The sequence below is a fragment of the Leucoraja erinacea genome, chromosome 14, assembly GCF_028641065.1.
Source record: "Leucoraja erinacea ecotype New England chromosome 14, Leri_hhj_1, whole genome shotgun sequence".
NCBI classification, from domain to species: Eukaryota; Metazoa; Chordata; class Chondrichthyes; order Rajiformes; family Rajidae; genus Leucoraja; species Leucoraja erinaceus.
In genome coordinates this window covers 25108396-25123060 of record NC_073390.1, presented here as the reverse complement: position 1 = coordinate 25123060, position 14665 = coordinate 25108396, and the positions used below count along the sequence as shown (strand labels likewise).

General features: G+C 51.6%; 1 protein-coding gene across 1 annotated transcript in view; it reads right to left on the bottom strand.

Moving 5' to 3' along the window:
* Positions 1-12736, bottom strand: part of LOC129703435 (claudin-1-like) — an 18208-nt gene extending 5472 nt beyond the window's left edge. Inside the window, exons 1-4 of the mRNA XM_055645870.1 lie at positions 12585-12736; positions 11668-11892; positions 6568-6732; positions 5143-5227 (exon numbers count right to left, since the gene is read on the bottom strand). Of these exons, the coding sequence (XP_055501845.1) occupies positions 5143-5227; positions 6568-6732; positions 11668-11890 (473 nt within the window). The 5' untranslated portion in view covers positions 11891-11892; positions 12585-12736. The remainder of the gene's footprint in view (positions 1-5142; positions 5228-6567; positions 6733-11667; positions 11893-12584) is intronic.
* Positions 12737-14665: the final 1929 nt, after the last annotated feature.

Sequence of the window (14665 nt, the reverse complement as noted above, 5' to 3'; positions counted from 1 at the left end):
TGACAGCTCACAACTTGAGTACCGAATAGAGGGCTGATCGCCACGGGAGAGGAGGGCATGGTTGGATTGGAGAGGATGCAGAGGAGATTCACCAGGATGTTGGTTGGGGTGGAGTTTCATTATGAGTATTCTGGAGAGGCTGCACTTGTTTACCTTGGAACGGGGATGGGACTTGATAGAGACATACACAATTATATGTGACACGGATCGTGTAGAAGCCTGTCCCCATTGCATAACCATCTAACACTATGTTTAAGGGTAGGATATTGAATGCATATGACAAAGAGATTCTTCCTCCAGAGGGTGGTTGGGTTTGGTACGCAATGCCCAAGCGGGCAGTGCGAATAGACACTTAAATGGATAGGAAAGGGCCAGGAAGGATACGGGTCAGAAGCAGACAAGCGGGATTAGCTCGTTTAGGCACCTTGATTGGCACGGACATGATGGGCTAAAGGGCCACATGAAGTGCTGGTGTAACTCAGTGGTCGGGCAGTATCTCTGGAGAACGTGGATAGGTGAGGTAGGGGAAGTGGGAAATAAAGTTTGAAGAGAAGAGGAGCAGTACAAAGTAGGACACGGGCGGGAGAGGGGGGTAGGCTGGGGAGTGGGGGGGTTAGATAGATAGATTGGTGGACAAAGGCCGGAGATGAAAAACAGGTATGAGCCCCATAGGATGAAGATTGTGGAGGAAGTTGGAGGAAGGAATATAGGGGGAGAAGAAGGTGAAGGTGAATGGGAGAGGAAGGGGAGAGGAAGGGGAGAAACCGATGCGTTCATCAAGGGTTCAGGGGAGAGAGTGAGGGGGAACGGAAGGTGGGGGTTGGGGGAGAAATTGACCAAATGGCCTGTTTCCATGCTGTGTGTGTATGGCTCGCACAACAGTTAACACTCTTAGCGCACACTTGAATCGGCCAGATTGTGATGGCTGGGCCCAAGTGTAAGTGGGCACGGTGGGCACGAGCATGATGGGCCAAAGGGCCTGTTCCCGTGTTGCGAGGCTATAACTAATTGCAGGGGATAGGCCACCGGAGGGTTTGCTTACTCCAAGCACCTCATGACAGAGTGTTGTGCTGCCAAGGGGAATGGAAACGTAAAGAGGGAGAGGTGCTCAAAGACCAGACCAAAGGCCAGAATCACTCGCAGCTCCTCACACACCTTACTGTGTGTGACATGCTGGGAACTGGGATCCCCACCCTCCCTCCCCTTCGCTTCCCATCCCCTCCCCTCCCCTGGGACCCACTTGGCTTCCCATGTATTTCTCCCCTCCATCCCCACTCCATGCTACTTCACAATGAGCAACTCTTTGAACCTGTCTCACACCTATTCTTCCTCTCTCCAGCCTTTGCTCCAACCACCTGTCTGTCAACCCCCGTCTCGACATGCATTATCCTGCCTCTCCTCTTTTCCAGCTTTCTTCCCACCCCCTCACCCATAATCAGACTGAAAAAGTGTCTCGATCCAAAACATTACCTGTCCATGTCCTCCAGAGATGCTGACTGACCCACTGTTACTCCAGCACTGTTTCCTATTGTGTATCAACCAGGATCTGCAGTTTGTTGTTTCTATATTGGGATTCAACCAAAAATTCACCAGGGACTGCTGGCCTGGATGAATTACCTGGCTCTCCGTTCTCAGCTCAAACCGCACCAAATCTGGAACAAGTAGTTGGAGTTGTACCGCATGAAATGCCGACCAAGATGCCCCATCTACATTTGCCCCACCTGCCCGTGTATGGTCCATATCCCTCTAAAACTGGCCTATCCATGTACCTGATCCACCTCAACTACCTCCTCTAGCAGCTCGTTCCACATACCCACCACCCTCTGTGGGAAAAAGCTGCCCCTCAGGTTCCTACCAAATCTTTCCCCTCACATCTTAAATTTATGCCCTCTGGTTCTTGATTCCCCTTCCCCTTCCCACACGGGATCAAAGATTTCCGACTCGTGTACTTTTCTCCTGTGTCCTGCCGTGACTGGGAGCAGGACCCGTCTGGCCACCATAGCCCTAACACAAGCAGGTCCACCAGTCATTGCAGCCCATGGCACCACTCATCCCGACCTCAGCTGCTGCAACCTTGGCCGGCGCTCCACTTCCACCTCTCCCCACTGCCCTGTGCTCCCTTGTAGATGGTCAGTCTCACCCTGAATATACTCTGTAAATCAGCTTCTGCCGACTGGGAGAGGATTCCACAGCCAGCCAAGCCTGGGATCAGGTCCTGATCATCTGCTGAATTCAGACAACTTTTCTCAAGCCCTGCCCTTTCAAATGTCAGTGTGCCAATATGATGCCAAGCTCATATTCATGTTGCATTAGCAGAATGAGGCCAATCGGTCCATCGAGTCTATGCTGGGAGTCTACACGGCTGGGAGTCTACCTTTCCCATTCCATTCTCCTGCCTTCTCCCCATAACTCCTGACACCCTTGCTAATCAAGAATCTATCAATTTCTGCCTTAAAAATCTCCATTGACCTGGCTTCCACAGACGCGTGTGGCAATGAATTCCACCGATTCATCATCCTTTGACTAAAGAAATTCCTCCTTGTAGATGGTTTATGCATGCAGCCTATAGCGTAGTTACCTCAATACCACTAACCACGCCTACCCATATCAGTATAACTGTGAGATCCTCCCTTTGTTCCTCCCTGTTGGTTCCAGCACGCCTGAAGACTAGAGGCAGTCAGTGCTGGGACATGTGTGCCATGTGCTATAATAAAGGACTCAGTAAAGATCACAGTGTGTTAGACATCACTCCTTTACACTCCTCATATCCTTTCTAAAGGTATGTCCTTTTATTCTGAGGCTATGGCCTCGGGCCCTAGACTCTCCCACTAGTGGAAACATCCACTCCACATCCACTCTATCCAGGCCTTCCACTATTCGGTAAGTTTCAATGAGGTCTCCCCCTCATCCTTCTAAACCCCAGTGAGTACAGGCCCAGTGCTGTCAAATGCTCATCATATGTTAACTCAATCATTCCTGGGATCATTCTCATAAACCTCCTCTGGACCTTCTCCACAGCCAGCACATCCTTCCTTAGATATGGGGCTGACAAATGTAACCATCTCCGCCTTTGCCATTACCCAAGAAATATGTTCAGTCTGTGATGACTTTGTCTGCACAGAACGGCAACACTTCTCAGAACCGGGAAGAAAGTAAATGTTAAAGATAATGAGGAACTAAAGGGATTTAGTGTTAATATAAAAATAGCATGCGAGACAAATGTGTAGGGGTGACAATCCAATCAATGGCCAGGTGCTGATGTTCCGCAGCCCAATTACTGAACAAAGAAGCCACAGGGATAGAAACAAGGAACTGCGGATGCTGGTTTACATAAAAAACAGGATGTGGCGAAGATGTTGCCAGGACTCGAGAGACTGAGCTGCAGGGAGAGGTTGAGCAGGTTAGGACTGTATTCGTTGGAGCACAGGAGGATGAGGGGTGATCTTATGGAGTGTATGGGATCATGAGGGAAATTGATAGGGGAGATGCACAGAGTCTTTAACCCACAGTGGGGGAATCAAGAACCAGGGAACTTAGGCTTAAGGTGAGAGGGGAAAGATTTATTAAGAACCTGAGGGATAACTTTCTTTACACAGAAGGGGGAATGGTGTATGGAACAAACTTCCAAGGACGTAGTTGAGGCAGGTACCATCACAATGTTTAAGAAACATTTAGACGGGTACACCGACAGGACCGGTTTAGAGGGATGTGGGACTAGTGTAGATGGGACATGTTGATCGGCATAGGCAGGTTGGGCCGAAGGGCCTGCTTTCACGCTGTATGGTTCTATGACTCCATGAATCAGTTTACACAAACTGTGGGAGAGAATTCCAGACTGACAACCCCCGGATCAGCACCTGGTGATTCACCAACCTCAGCCAACTTTTCTCAAGTTGCAAATGTCAATGCCATGAGTAAACCAGCCTTGCAGCGAGTGTCACAACCATCTCCTCCCTCTTCATTACCCAAGAACTTTGCCGGGCAGAGGTGAAGACAGGGGAGAGGGTGCAGAGTAGAGTGAGGCTGGTTGGAGCCTGTGATGACTCTGCACAGAACGCCAACACTTCCCAGAATTGGGATGAACCCTGTACACTGTGGATGGCTTGATTGTAATCACGTATAGAGTCATACAGTGAGGAAACAGGCCCTTTGGCCTAATCTGCCCGTGCCGACCAACATGCCCCATCTACACGTCCCACCTGCCGGTGCTTGGCCCACATCCTACTAAACCTCTCCTATCCATGTACCTGTCTAAATGTCTCTTAAAGGTTATGTTTATACCCTGCTAATAATGTCAATGGTCTTTTCTTTCACTGGAGAGCACACTACAAAAAAGCTTTTTTAGTGTTTTTTCATTGCACCTCAGTACACATGACTATAATGGAGTGAAATAAAATCAAAACAAATATCAATGAAAAGGAGGAATTGAATGAATTTAGTGTTAATATAAAAGAGTGATGCAAGACAATTAGTCGGGACCACAAGTCAGTGAATGGCCAGGACCTGCTGATCTGCAGCGCAACTACTAAATGAGCAAGTTATGAGGATAGAAACAAGAATCCCATGCATTCATCAACACCATTGGTTCCTTTGCCTCATCTGTGAGACCCCCGGCATTAAAGGGGGCCATCAATACCCATTGCAGCACAGTGGCGCAATGGTACAGCCGCACTTACAGCACACCAGAGACCTGGGTTTGATCCTGACTATGGGCCACACTTGATTTCTGTACGGAGTTTGTAGGTTCTCCCTGTGACCATGTTGGTTTTCTCCAGGCGCTCTGGTTTCCTCAAACATTCCAAAGACATACAGGTTTGTAGGATAATTTGCTTTGGTAAATTAATAAATTGTCCTTAGTGTGTCGGATAATGTTAATGTTTGGGGTAATTGCTGGTTGGCACTGACTCGTGGGCTGAAGGGCCTGTTTCTGTGCTGTATCTCTAAAGTCTGAAGTAAAGTCTATAGAAATGTAGCCCAGCCCTGGACCCTGCTCACTGCCTCGCCCGCTGATCAGCCCACTGATGTCTTCCTTTGACATCCATCCTTTCCTCACCCCCTCTGCCCCACTTCCCTGCGGCCTCGTTCAAACCCCGGCAAGGTGGTTCAGATCGGGTCAATTCGGGCTTCATTCCCATGGCTTACCGAGTGTTGACTGGAGTGAAGGGGTCATAGAACTCCCGTACGATGTTGTGTCCAAACCAAGCAGTGGCGATCAGTGCCAGGAGCCCTGGGAAATAGGATGGGTCAGTATTTGTGGTCAACACCTTGGACATGTTAGAGAGTGAGCAAAGTGTGATGACCTTTCCCCAGCCCAGCATTGGTTCATCATCCCCAGCGTTAAACGCAGTGACTAAACCGATTACCAACTTACCCAGTTATCCTCAGGTAGTACGCTTATCTCCAACCCCCCACACACACCCGTCACCTCACCACCCCCACCACCTCAATTGAACCCAGAATCCCCCTCTCACCCACTTCCCCACCCCTCACCTCCCCAAACTCAATCCAAGCCTGACCTCCCCCTCCTTGCCCACCCCGCAATCCCCCACCTCCCCCCACACATGCCCCCACCTCCCCCCACACACTCCCCCACCTTCAATCCATCCGTCACCCCCTCCCCACCCCCGCAACACGAATCTGGCCAATTCAATCTGAATTCACCCAGAGTAGGGGAATCAAGAACCAGAGGATGCTGGTTTAAGGTAGATTTAATAGGAACTTGAGGGGCAACTTTTTCAGACAGGGGATGCTGCGTATATGGCATGAGTTGCTGGAAGAGGTAGTTGAGGCAGGTTCTAAAACACCATTTAAAGGACACGGACACTTACATGGATAGGAAAGGTATGGAAGGATATGAGCCATACACGATTAACTGGGGTTAGCTTAGATGGGGCACATTGGTCGCCATGGATGGGTTGGGCTGAAGGGGCTGTTTCTATTCTGTATAGGAAACCTCCCAACTTCGTCAACTCCCTAGTCCATGACTCAAAGACATAATTCAGAACACAAGGCCACCTTTACTATTCTCCCCAACCTTCACATGTTCCATATCCCTCCATATCCCTGTGCCCATCTTGGTCAGAATTGATAGGTTGGGCTGAAGGGCCTCTCTCCCTACCCTATAACGCGGAGGGTCATGAGATCAGGGTAGGCTGATATTCTAGAGCAAGGTGGTGTTGGGGGCTCTTGAAGAACATTAAGGTGGGATGTCCCCAGGGCCTGACGAGATCAGTCACAGATTATTGACAGAGGCGAGAAGACATTGCTGGGGCCTTTACGAATATCATGGTATCTTCTCTAGTCTTAGGTGAGGTCTCCGGTGGACTGGAGAGTGGCCAGCCTCGTTCCTCTGATTAAGAAGAGCATGCAAGACAAACCAAGAGCCTGCCATCAGTGGTATGGGAATGATTGGAGAAGATCCTACTGCATAGGATTTACATGTCCAGAACAGGATATTGATCCTGGTATTGTGTGGAGGGAGGTCAGGTCTTACTAACTTCAGAGTGTCTTGAGGAGGTGACAAATAATGGCCAATGGATGTTAAATACATGGACGTTAATGAAGTACCTGAGATGATGAAGAACACTCCGCCAATGCCTGCAACCTTCGCCTTCTTCACCTCATCGTCCGCTAAGCAGGTTGTGCACTTCATTCCCGTGACAGCAATCAACAGCGCCAGGCCTCCCAGCATGATGCTGATGATCATTAGTGCTCGTGTAGCCTGTAGAGTGCCTGAGGGAGGACAGAGGTCAGCCTTTACAGGGGGGCTCTACATTACTCCAGATTTTGCAAATTTTCAATTGGTATATTGTCCTTCTCAGATTTAGGAATTCTGACCTCACTACAGCCAATCCCAAACTCTCCTTTGCAGTCACTGAAATATTCAGCGTGGCGACCGGCGTCTACATAGAAATCCCCCACAAACGCCCAGTGAATAAATACACTGTTGATGACTCCCGGTGTTAGCGGAGGGACAATTCTTGCCTTGGACACCAGCAAGGAACTGCCTGCCGGTCCTCAGCTTTCACCAACCAACTTTGCTGAGGCTAATGGGATCATTTCACCAAAAAGGCATTTCACTGTACCTCGGTACATGTGAAAATAATAAACTAAACATATGACTGCACAAACCGCGGTTTAAGTCACACACTATGAGGAACACACTGGCCAATTCCCTACCTGGCCTGAACAATAAGTCATAAAGTCTACTAATACTCTCCTCCGCCGCCTAGCAGAGCTGGTCCTTACCCTTCAACAACTTCTCCTTCCACACTTCCTATTTCCTCCAAGTCCAAGGCGTAACTTTGGCACTCGCATGGGCCCCAGCTATGCCGGCCTCTTTGTAGGGTACGTCAAACAATCACTGTTCCAGGCGTACACTGCCCTATCCCCGAACTCTACCTCTGCTGCATTGACGACTGCATCTGTGCTCCCTCCTGCACCCATGCAGAACTCACTGACCTCATCAACCTCACCACTAATTTCCATCCTGCACTCAAATTCACTTGGACCATCTCCAACATCTATCTACCGTTTCTGGATCTCACCGTCTCCATCACAGGAGACAGACTATTGGCCGACATCTACAACAAACCTACTGACTCCCATAGCTATCTAGACTACACTTCTTCCCACCCTGCTTCCTGTAAAGACTCTATCCCCTACTCCCAATTCCGTCTACGTCGTATCTGCACCCAGGATGAGGTGTTCCATACAAGATCATCGGAGATGTCCCCATTCTTTAGGAAATGGGGGTTCCCCTCTTCAATTATAGATGAGGCCCTCACTAGGGTCTCCTCGATATCCCGCAGCTCCACTCTTGCTCCCCCTCCCCCCATTCGTAACAAGGACAGAGTCCCCCTTGTCTTCACCTTCCACCCCATCAGCCGTTGCATACAGCATATAATCCTCCAACACGTTTGCCATCTCCAACGAGATCCCACTACTGGCCACATCTTCCCATCTCCACCCCTTTCTGCTTTCCGCATGCCACCATCAAGGATCAGTCTCACCCCAGACACTCCCTCTTCTTCCCTCTCCCATCAGGCAAAAGATACAGAAGTGTGTAAACGCACACCTCCAGATTCTGGACAGTTTCTTTCCAGTTCCTTCAGGCAGCTGAGCCATCCAATCACCAACTAGAGGGTGGTCCTGACCCACCAACGACCTAATTGGAGAGCCTCGAACTATCTTTAATCGGACTTCACTGGAGTTTATCTTGCACTAACCAATACTCCCTTTACCCTAACTGGCTTGATTGTAATCCAGTGTCGTCTTTCCGCTGACTGGAAAGCACGCTACGAAAAAGCTTTTCTCTGAACCTAGGTCCATGCGATAATAAACTAAACCAAACAGACCGGGCGGGGGCCAGAGCATTCACCATGTGCAGGGGAGCTCGGAGACACTGGCTGGAAACACTCATCTTGTGGGAGATGCCACACACAGAGGCTGTACACAGACTGTGATGGTGGGGCACGGAGGGGGATCATACACGAGTTATTCGCAAAGTAGGGTCCAGTGGTGATTATTGTCTCAGGGCCAGACTCTCTCTCTGTGGCACATGAGTCACCGCCAAGACTGCCACGTAGGCTGGGTCTGCCACTCACAGTCTCGCTGTTTACCACCAGCGCTGAGAACTGTTCTGTTCTAACCTGCCTTGTGGATGATATAGCAGGTAATTAAACAAACAAATGTAGGATAAATCTTGCATTAACCGTTTAACCCTCCAGGTACGTCTCCCTGGGAAAGGTGGGGCACATCATCTCCTTCCTTGCTGCTATCAGTCTCTCATTTACTAATAGCTCCCATTCTGCAGAGTTGCAGGGTTACAGGGAAAACGAGGAGGGGGAATGAGGCCAACAGGATTACATCCCTGTGAGTCAGCATTTCCGGATGGGCCGATTAGCCTCTGTCTGTATCATAATGAATAAGTAACAATGACAACAGCCCTCTACCTATCCCACCTGACCTGTCATTGATGTGAGTGTCCACTCATCTTTCTTACTCCGCGTGGTATACGGCACATCTTCTTCAGTCTCACTGGAGTTTAGAAGGATGAGGGGGATTCTTATAGAACCATATACAATTATAAAAGGACTGGACAAGTCAGATGCAGGAAAAATGTTCCCAATGTTGGGCGAGTCCAGAACCAGGGGCCACAGTCTTAGAATAAAGGGGAGGTCATTTAAGACTGAGGTGAGAAAAAAACGTTTTCACCCTGAGAGTTGTGAATTCATGGAATTCCCTGCCACAGATGGATTTAAGAGAGAATTAGATAGAGCTCTAGGGACTAGTGGAGTTAAGGGATATGGGGAGAAGGCAGGCATGGGTTAGGGGACGATCAACCATTATTACAATGAATGGCGGTGCTGGCTCGAAGGGCCGAATGGCCTCCTCCTGCACCTATTTTCTATGTTTCTATGTTTCTAACCCTCGGCTGACCTCCCTCAAACCTGGAACGTTCGAGTAAATCTCTGCCCCCCTCCCTGGGAGCTTCACCTCCAGGAGGTGAGGGGTGGACACGAGACTGTGAACTAACCAGTGATTCCCCACCTCGTTGCCTCTGCTCTCACCCTCCTGTTTACAAAGCCCAGGCTCTCAATGCTGTGTTCTCACGACGTGTCCCAACACTTACAAGTATTACACATACCGACTCAGAGGTATGCGAGTAAAACACATCTGGCAGGACAGGACAGGACAGGCATTGCAGTCTTTTGGCTCGCTGGCCTTTGGCAGCCAGGGATGAGTAGAGAAATTGCGACGTAATGTTACACTTGTACAAAATGGTGGTGAGGCCCTACTTGGAGTATTGTGTTCATCCTGCTATTGGATAGATGTTATTGAGCAGGAAAAGGAGTTCTGCTGCCAAGGCTCGAGGGCCTAAGCTGTAGGGAGACATTTGACAGGCTAGATTGGGGTGTAGGAGACCTAGAGGTGATCTTAGAGGTGTATAAGATCATGAGGGAAAGTATGAAGAAGGTTCACATTCAGGAAGAACAGCATATGTGGGTTGCTTACACCCAGTAGTATACAAACACCCCCTCCCCCACGCTCCTTCTGCCCCCCCCCCCCCCCCCCTCCTGGGCCCTACCAGGTCTTGGTCCAATCTATCCGCTCCTTCTTCACCTCTATCTTCACTCCTTCCTGGCTTCACGATTCACAATTTTATCCTTTTGTATCACACTTTCTGTCTTTTGATCTCTGGCCTTTGTCCAACCAATTACCTATCAAAAAAACCCTCACCTGTATCCACCGATTACCTGCAAGGCTTTGTCCTGCCTCTCCTCTCTTCCAGCTTCTCCCCCCATCTCCGCACCTCCTTACAATCAGGGTGAAGAAGGGTCCCAACCTGAAACATTACCTGTCTATGGTCTCAATGGTCTTGGCCGGCTTCACACTCACGCCGTCAACATCCCTTAATGCCAAGTGCTAACTTTACTGAGCGGGCTGTTAGTAGGCAACTCATCAAAGACCCTCGAGGAAGTCCATATTCACCACATCCGCTGCACTACTCTCAGCAATCCTGCAGTGAGCAGGATTCACATTGCACCTCACTGTACTTGTAGCCAGGACAATAAACCTGACTAGTCAACTTGAATCCATTACCTCATCAAAGTATTCTGTCAGTTAAAAACAATTTGCCTAAACAAATCCATCCTGACTTGCTTTAACAAATCCATCTTGCACCAGACCACTCCCTGCGCCTATCTTTCTGAGCCATTTTTTCCCCACATTGATAACCGTGTTTGTGAAGTGCAGGGACATTACTGATGGATCCAAACCCTCAACCTCCACAGCCTTCTCGCCACCTGCCAACAACAGCAATTCCACATTTTGCCAGGTTATTTCCCAGACCGTTGCCCACCTACTGAACTGCTCCACATCTGTCTGGTGACCATCAACGTACTTACCCTCCCTACCTGTGTGTGATTGGAAAACTTAGCAATCAGAGCTTGAGGGCAATGAATCAGAAGACCCTGACACTGGTCAGCCCATGTGTCTTGTACATATCTACACCGACATGTTGCATCCTCCACCAGTCTTCACTTTGTCACTTTTACCTGTTCCAGAGGCTCCAGAAACTGGGTTCAACCCATCTCCTGGGTCACAAGTGTACCTTCTGAGGTCAGGGGAGGGGGGGGGGGGGGGGGGGGGGAATTCCAACCCAGGCGGCTCCTGTCCATCCCTCACAAAACCTGGTCATTCACCGGGACTACAGTACACACACTCACAGCACTGTAATCCCTCCCCTCCCCACCGCCCCTGTCCTTCAACCCCTTCCCCAAGCCGACAGCCCCCAATTCCATCCCCCCACCAGCCCTCCCACCTCAACGCACCTCTCGACCCGACCTCCCCTCCACCAACCTGACCCACTGATCTCACTCTGCCCCTGCCATGAGACCTCCACCCGCCGCAGGCCTGCTGTCTCCCCCCCCCCCCCACCATCACAGACCCCCCCCCCCCCCCCCTTTTGGCTCAACCCAGTCACCACCCTGACAGACCCCAGCACCCACACCTTGACTCCACCCCAACCCACTGCCCCCCTCGACCCAAACCAAACCCCACCGCCCCCCCACCCTGTCACCCTCCCCTCCCCCCACCCTCTCACCCCTCCCCCCCCCCTCCCCCCACCCTCTCACCCCTCCCCGCTCGCCCTCCCCCACTCACCGCCGAGTTGCAGCATGGAGTCGTACACCTTACACTGCACCTGCCCGGTGCTCTGGGCCACGCACGACATCCACAGCCCCTCGTAGATGGCCTGGGCGGTGACGATGTTGTCTCCGGCATAGGACGAGGTCCTCCACTGGGGCAGCGCCGTGCTGGTGATCACCCCTACCAAGCCCAGTAGCGCCAGGGCAAAGCCCAGCATCTGGAAACCCGCGTTCGCCATGTCTGAGCAGAGGTGGGGTGTGGGGGAAGGAGATTAGGGAGAGGGTCCTCATCACCGACCAAACACAACCACTCCCCCTCCTCCAGACCCACATCCTCTCCTCTCCCAAACCACAGAGCCCCCTTCCCTTCCAAACCAACCCAGGCAACCCCTCCCCGCTCCAAACTCAGGTATCCCCCTGACCACCAAATCTAGACCCCAACCCCCTCCTAAACACAAACCCCAGAGCACCCTCCCCACCTCCTCATCCAAACCCACACAGAAACCACCTCTGCTCTCCACCCAACCCTTTCGCCCCCAATACAATTCAATTACCCTTCCGCTTTCGCCCCCAGAAAGACCCCCCCCCCCCAGCCTCTCTCCCCCTTCCACATCCAGAGCTCCCCACGCGAGAGGGATAGTCCGCAGACACCACCCAGCCACCCCTTCCCCTCCCCTCCCAAGCCTGAGCACGACCACCCTCTGCCAGGTCCGCTCACCCCCATCCCGTCCCAGCTGGGTGGACAGAAACATCCCGAACAGAAAAACCACCACCCCAGCCCAGCCCAGCCCCCGGGAGAGGGATCTCACCCCAGCCCACCCCAGACCACCCCACCCCTCGGGAGAGGGATCTCACCCCAGCCCCTGAGACTTCCACTTCCACGGCCACTGACCCCCCCTCCAAATGCCCATCCCGCCCCAACCCCCGCGGTACCTGGTCCTGGAGCCTCGCCGCGCCGATCTTGGAACTGCTGAAGCTGCTATACCACCACACCTATTGTGCGCGCTCCCGTTCCCGCCACGGACGCGCGCTCCCGCCCCTGCCGCCTCGGGAACGCGCGTGCGCGTGTGTGTGTGAGACGCCGCCCCCATGTCTGCTAGCTCCGCGCTTCAGCCTAAGGTGGCCGCAGCAAGCCCCTCCTGGTGAAGCCCCTACCCACAGCGCACCTCATGCCCCCCCCCCCCCCCACCCCCCCCCCGGGGAGGGCTAGGGTCTCCTGTTAAATAAAATGTAAATTGTCCCTCGCGTGTAGGATAGTCAGTGCTAGTGCACGGGGTGATCGCTGATCGGCGCGCTTCCCGTGCGTCGAAGGGGCCGTTTCCGTGCTGTATCTCCAAAGTCTGAAGTAAAGCGTACAATCACAAAGAGAAGTCTCCCAATTGTCTCCTCCCTATTCTATCATTCAAGAAGATCACGGCTGATTGAATCCATATCCCTTCACTGCTTTAACATCCAAAAGTATATTATTTCCGTCCTGAATCTTCACAACCCTGTTGGGTAGAGAACTGAAAACATAGTGTCTTATCTCAGTCTTGAACGGCTGAGAGGGGTTGATTTTTTTTTTGGGGGGGGGGGGGGGGGGGATACATCTCGCATTATAACTTGTCAACCCTGTGGGGATCTGAAGTGCTGCAATATTCAGCAGGAGCCTGTCCATTCTCTCCACAGATGCTGCCTGACCGGCTGAGTTCCTCCAGTACTTTGTGTTTTGCTCTAGTAAGATTTTTGTTAGTTTCCATGAGTTCACTCCTCAGTTTTCTAAATCGAAACAATTCAGTCCAACTCTGCTTACTCTCTCCATTGAGCCAATCTGACGAATCTCTGCTGTCCCCGTTCTGTCTCTAGTTATAATTGGAGAAAACAATCGCTACTCTTGTCCTCAAAGTCTCCTGTGACTCAAAGATACTCAACTCCTCTCCATAACAAGAAAATTCGAGTTTAGGAGCAAAGGGGCCCTTCTGCGGTTGTACAGGAGCCCTAGTGAGATCACATCTGGAATATTGTGTGCAGTTTTGGTCTCCAAAATTGAAACATATAATATTATTAAGGGGTTGGACACGCTAGAGGAAGGAAATATGTTCCCGATGTTGCTGGAGTCCAGAACCAGGGGCCACAGTTTAAGAATAAGGGGTAAGCCGTTTAGAACGGAGATGAGGAAACATTTTTCCCATTGAGTATTGAGTCTGTGGAATTCGCTGCCTCAGAGGGCGGTGGAGGCTGTGGTGGGGAGGGGGGGGGGGGGTGGGGGGGTGGGTGGGGGGGTGGGGAGGTTAATTAGGGGTTACCTAAAATTGGAAAATACAATATTCACCCAGGTCCTTCTGAACATGCGTTTAGCATAGAACTAGTGAGAGGGTGATCGATGGTTGGCAGGGACTCGGTGGGCCGAAGGGACTGTTTCCAGTCTCATTCTTCCAATCAATCAATTCAATAACACCTTTGAATTGGCTGAGTTGCAGAAACGTTCCTGACAATTTTCACCCAACGCATTTGACTGGCGCTAATCGTCGCCCCTCCCACAGTGCGGCGCTCCCTCAGTTCCGCCTCGCCCACTGTGCGGCGCTCCCTCAGTATGCGGCGCGAACTCGTTATGAGGTACCAGAGATGCTGTCTGACCTGCTGAGTCACTACAGCACTTTCTGTCCTATCAGTATCTGCAGTTGCTTATCCTTGCCTCCAGACATCTTTATGGTGCTCCCTCCGATCTGCCCCCCCCCCCCCCCCCCCCCCCCGCACGGAGTCGCTGACTCAGGCAGAGACGGGACCTGCCAACTTTGGGCGATGCTGTGGCCCGGGTTAACTCCGACATGTCGGAACAGTGATGATCACAATCCTGGTTTCCCACAGTTTCCCTGCACAATGAGAATGGGATCAGGCCCCGACTCGCCCGCGGTGCCGGTTGGTACAAGCGCTTCTCACTCACCCCCTGGTGCCGATCAACCATCAGTTTTCCCTCCGCCACACGGGGTGTGTACGACCCCTCCCCCCCCCCCCCCTCCTCCCCCCCCACTCTC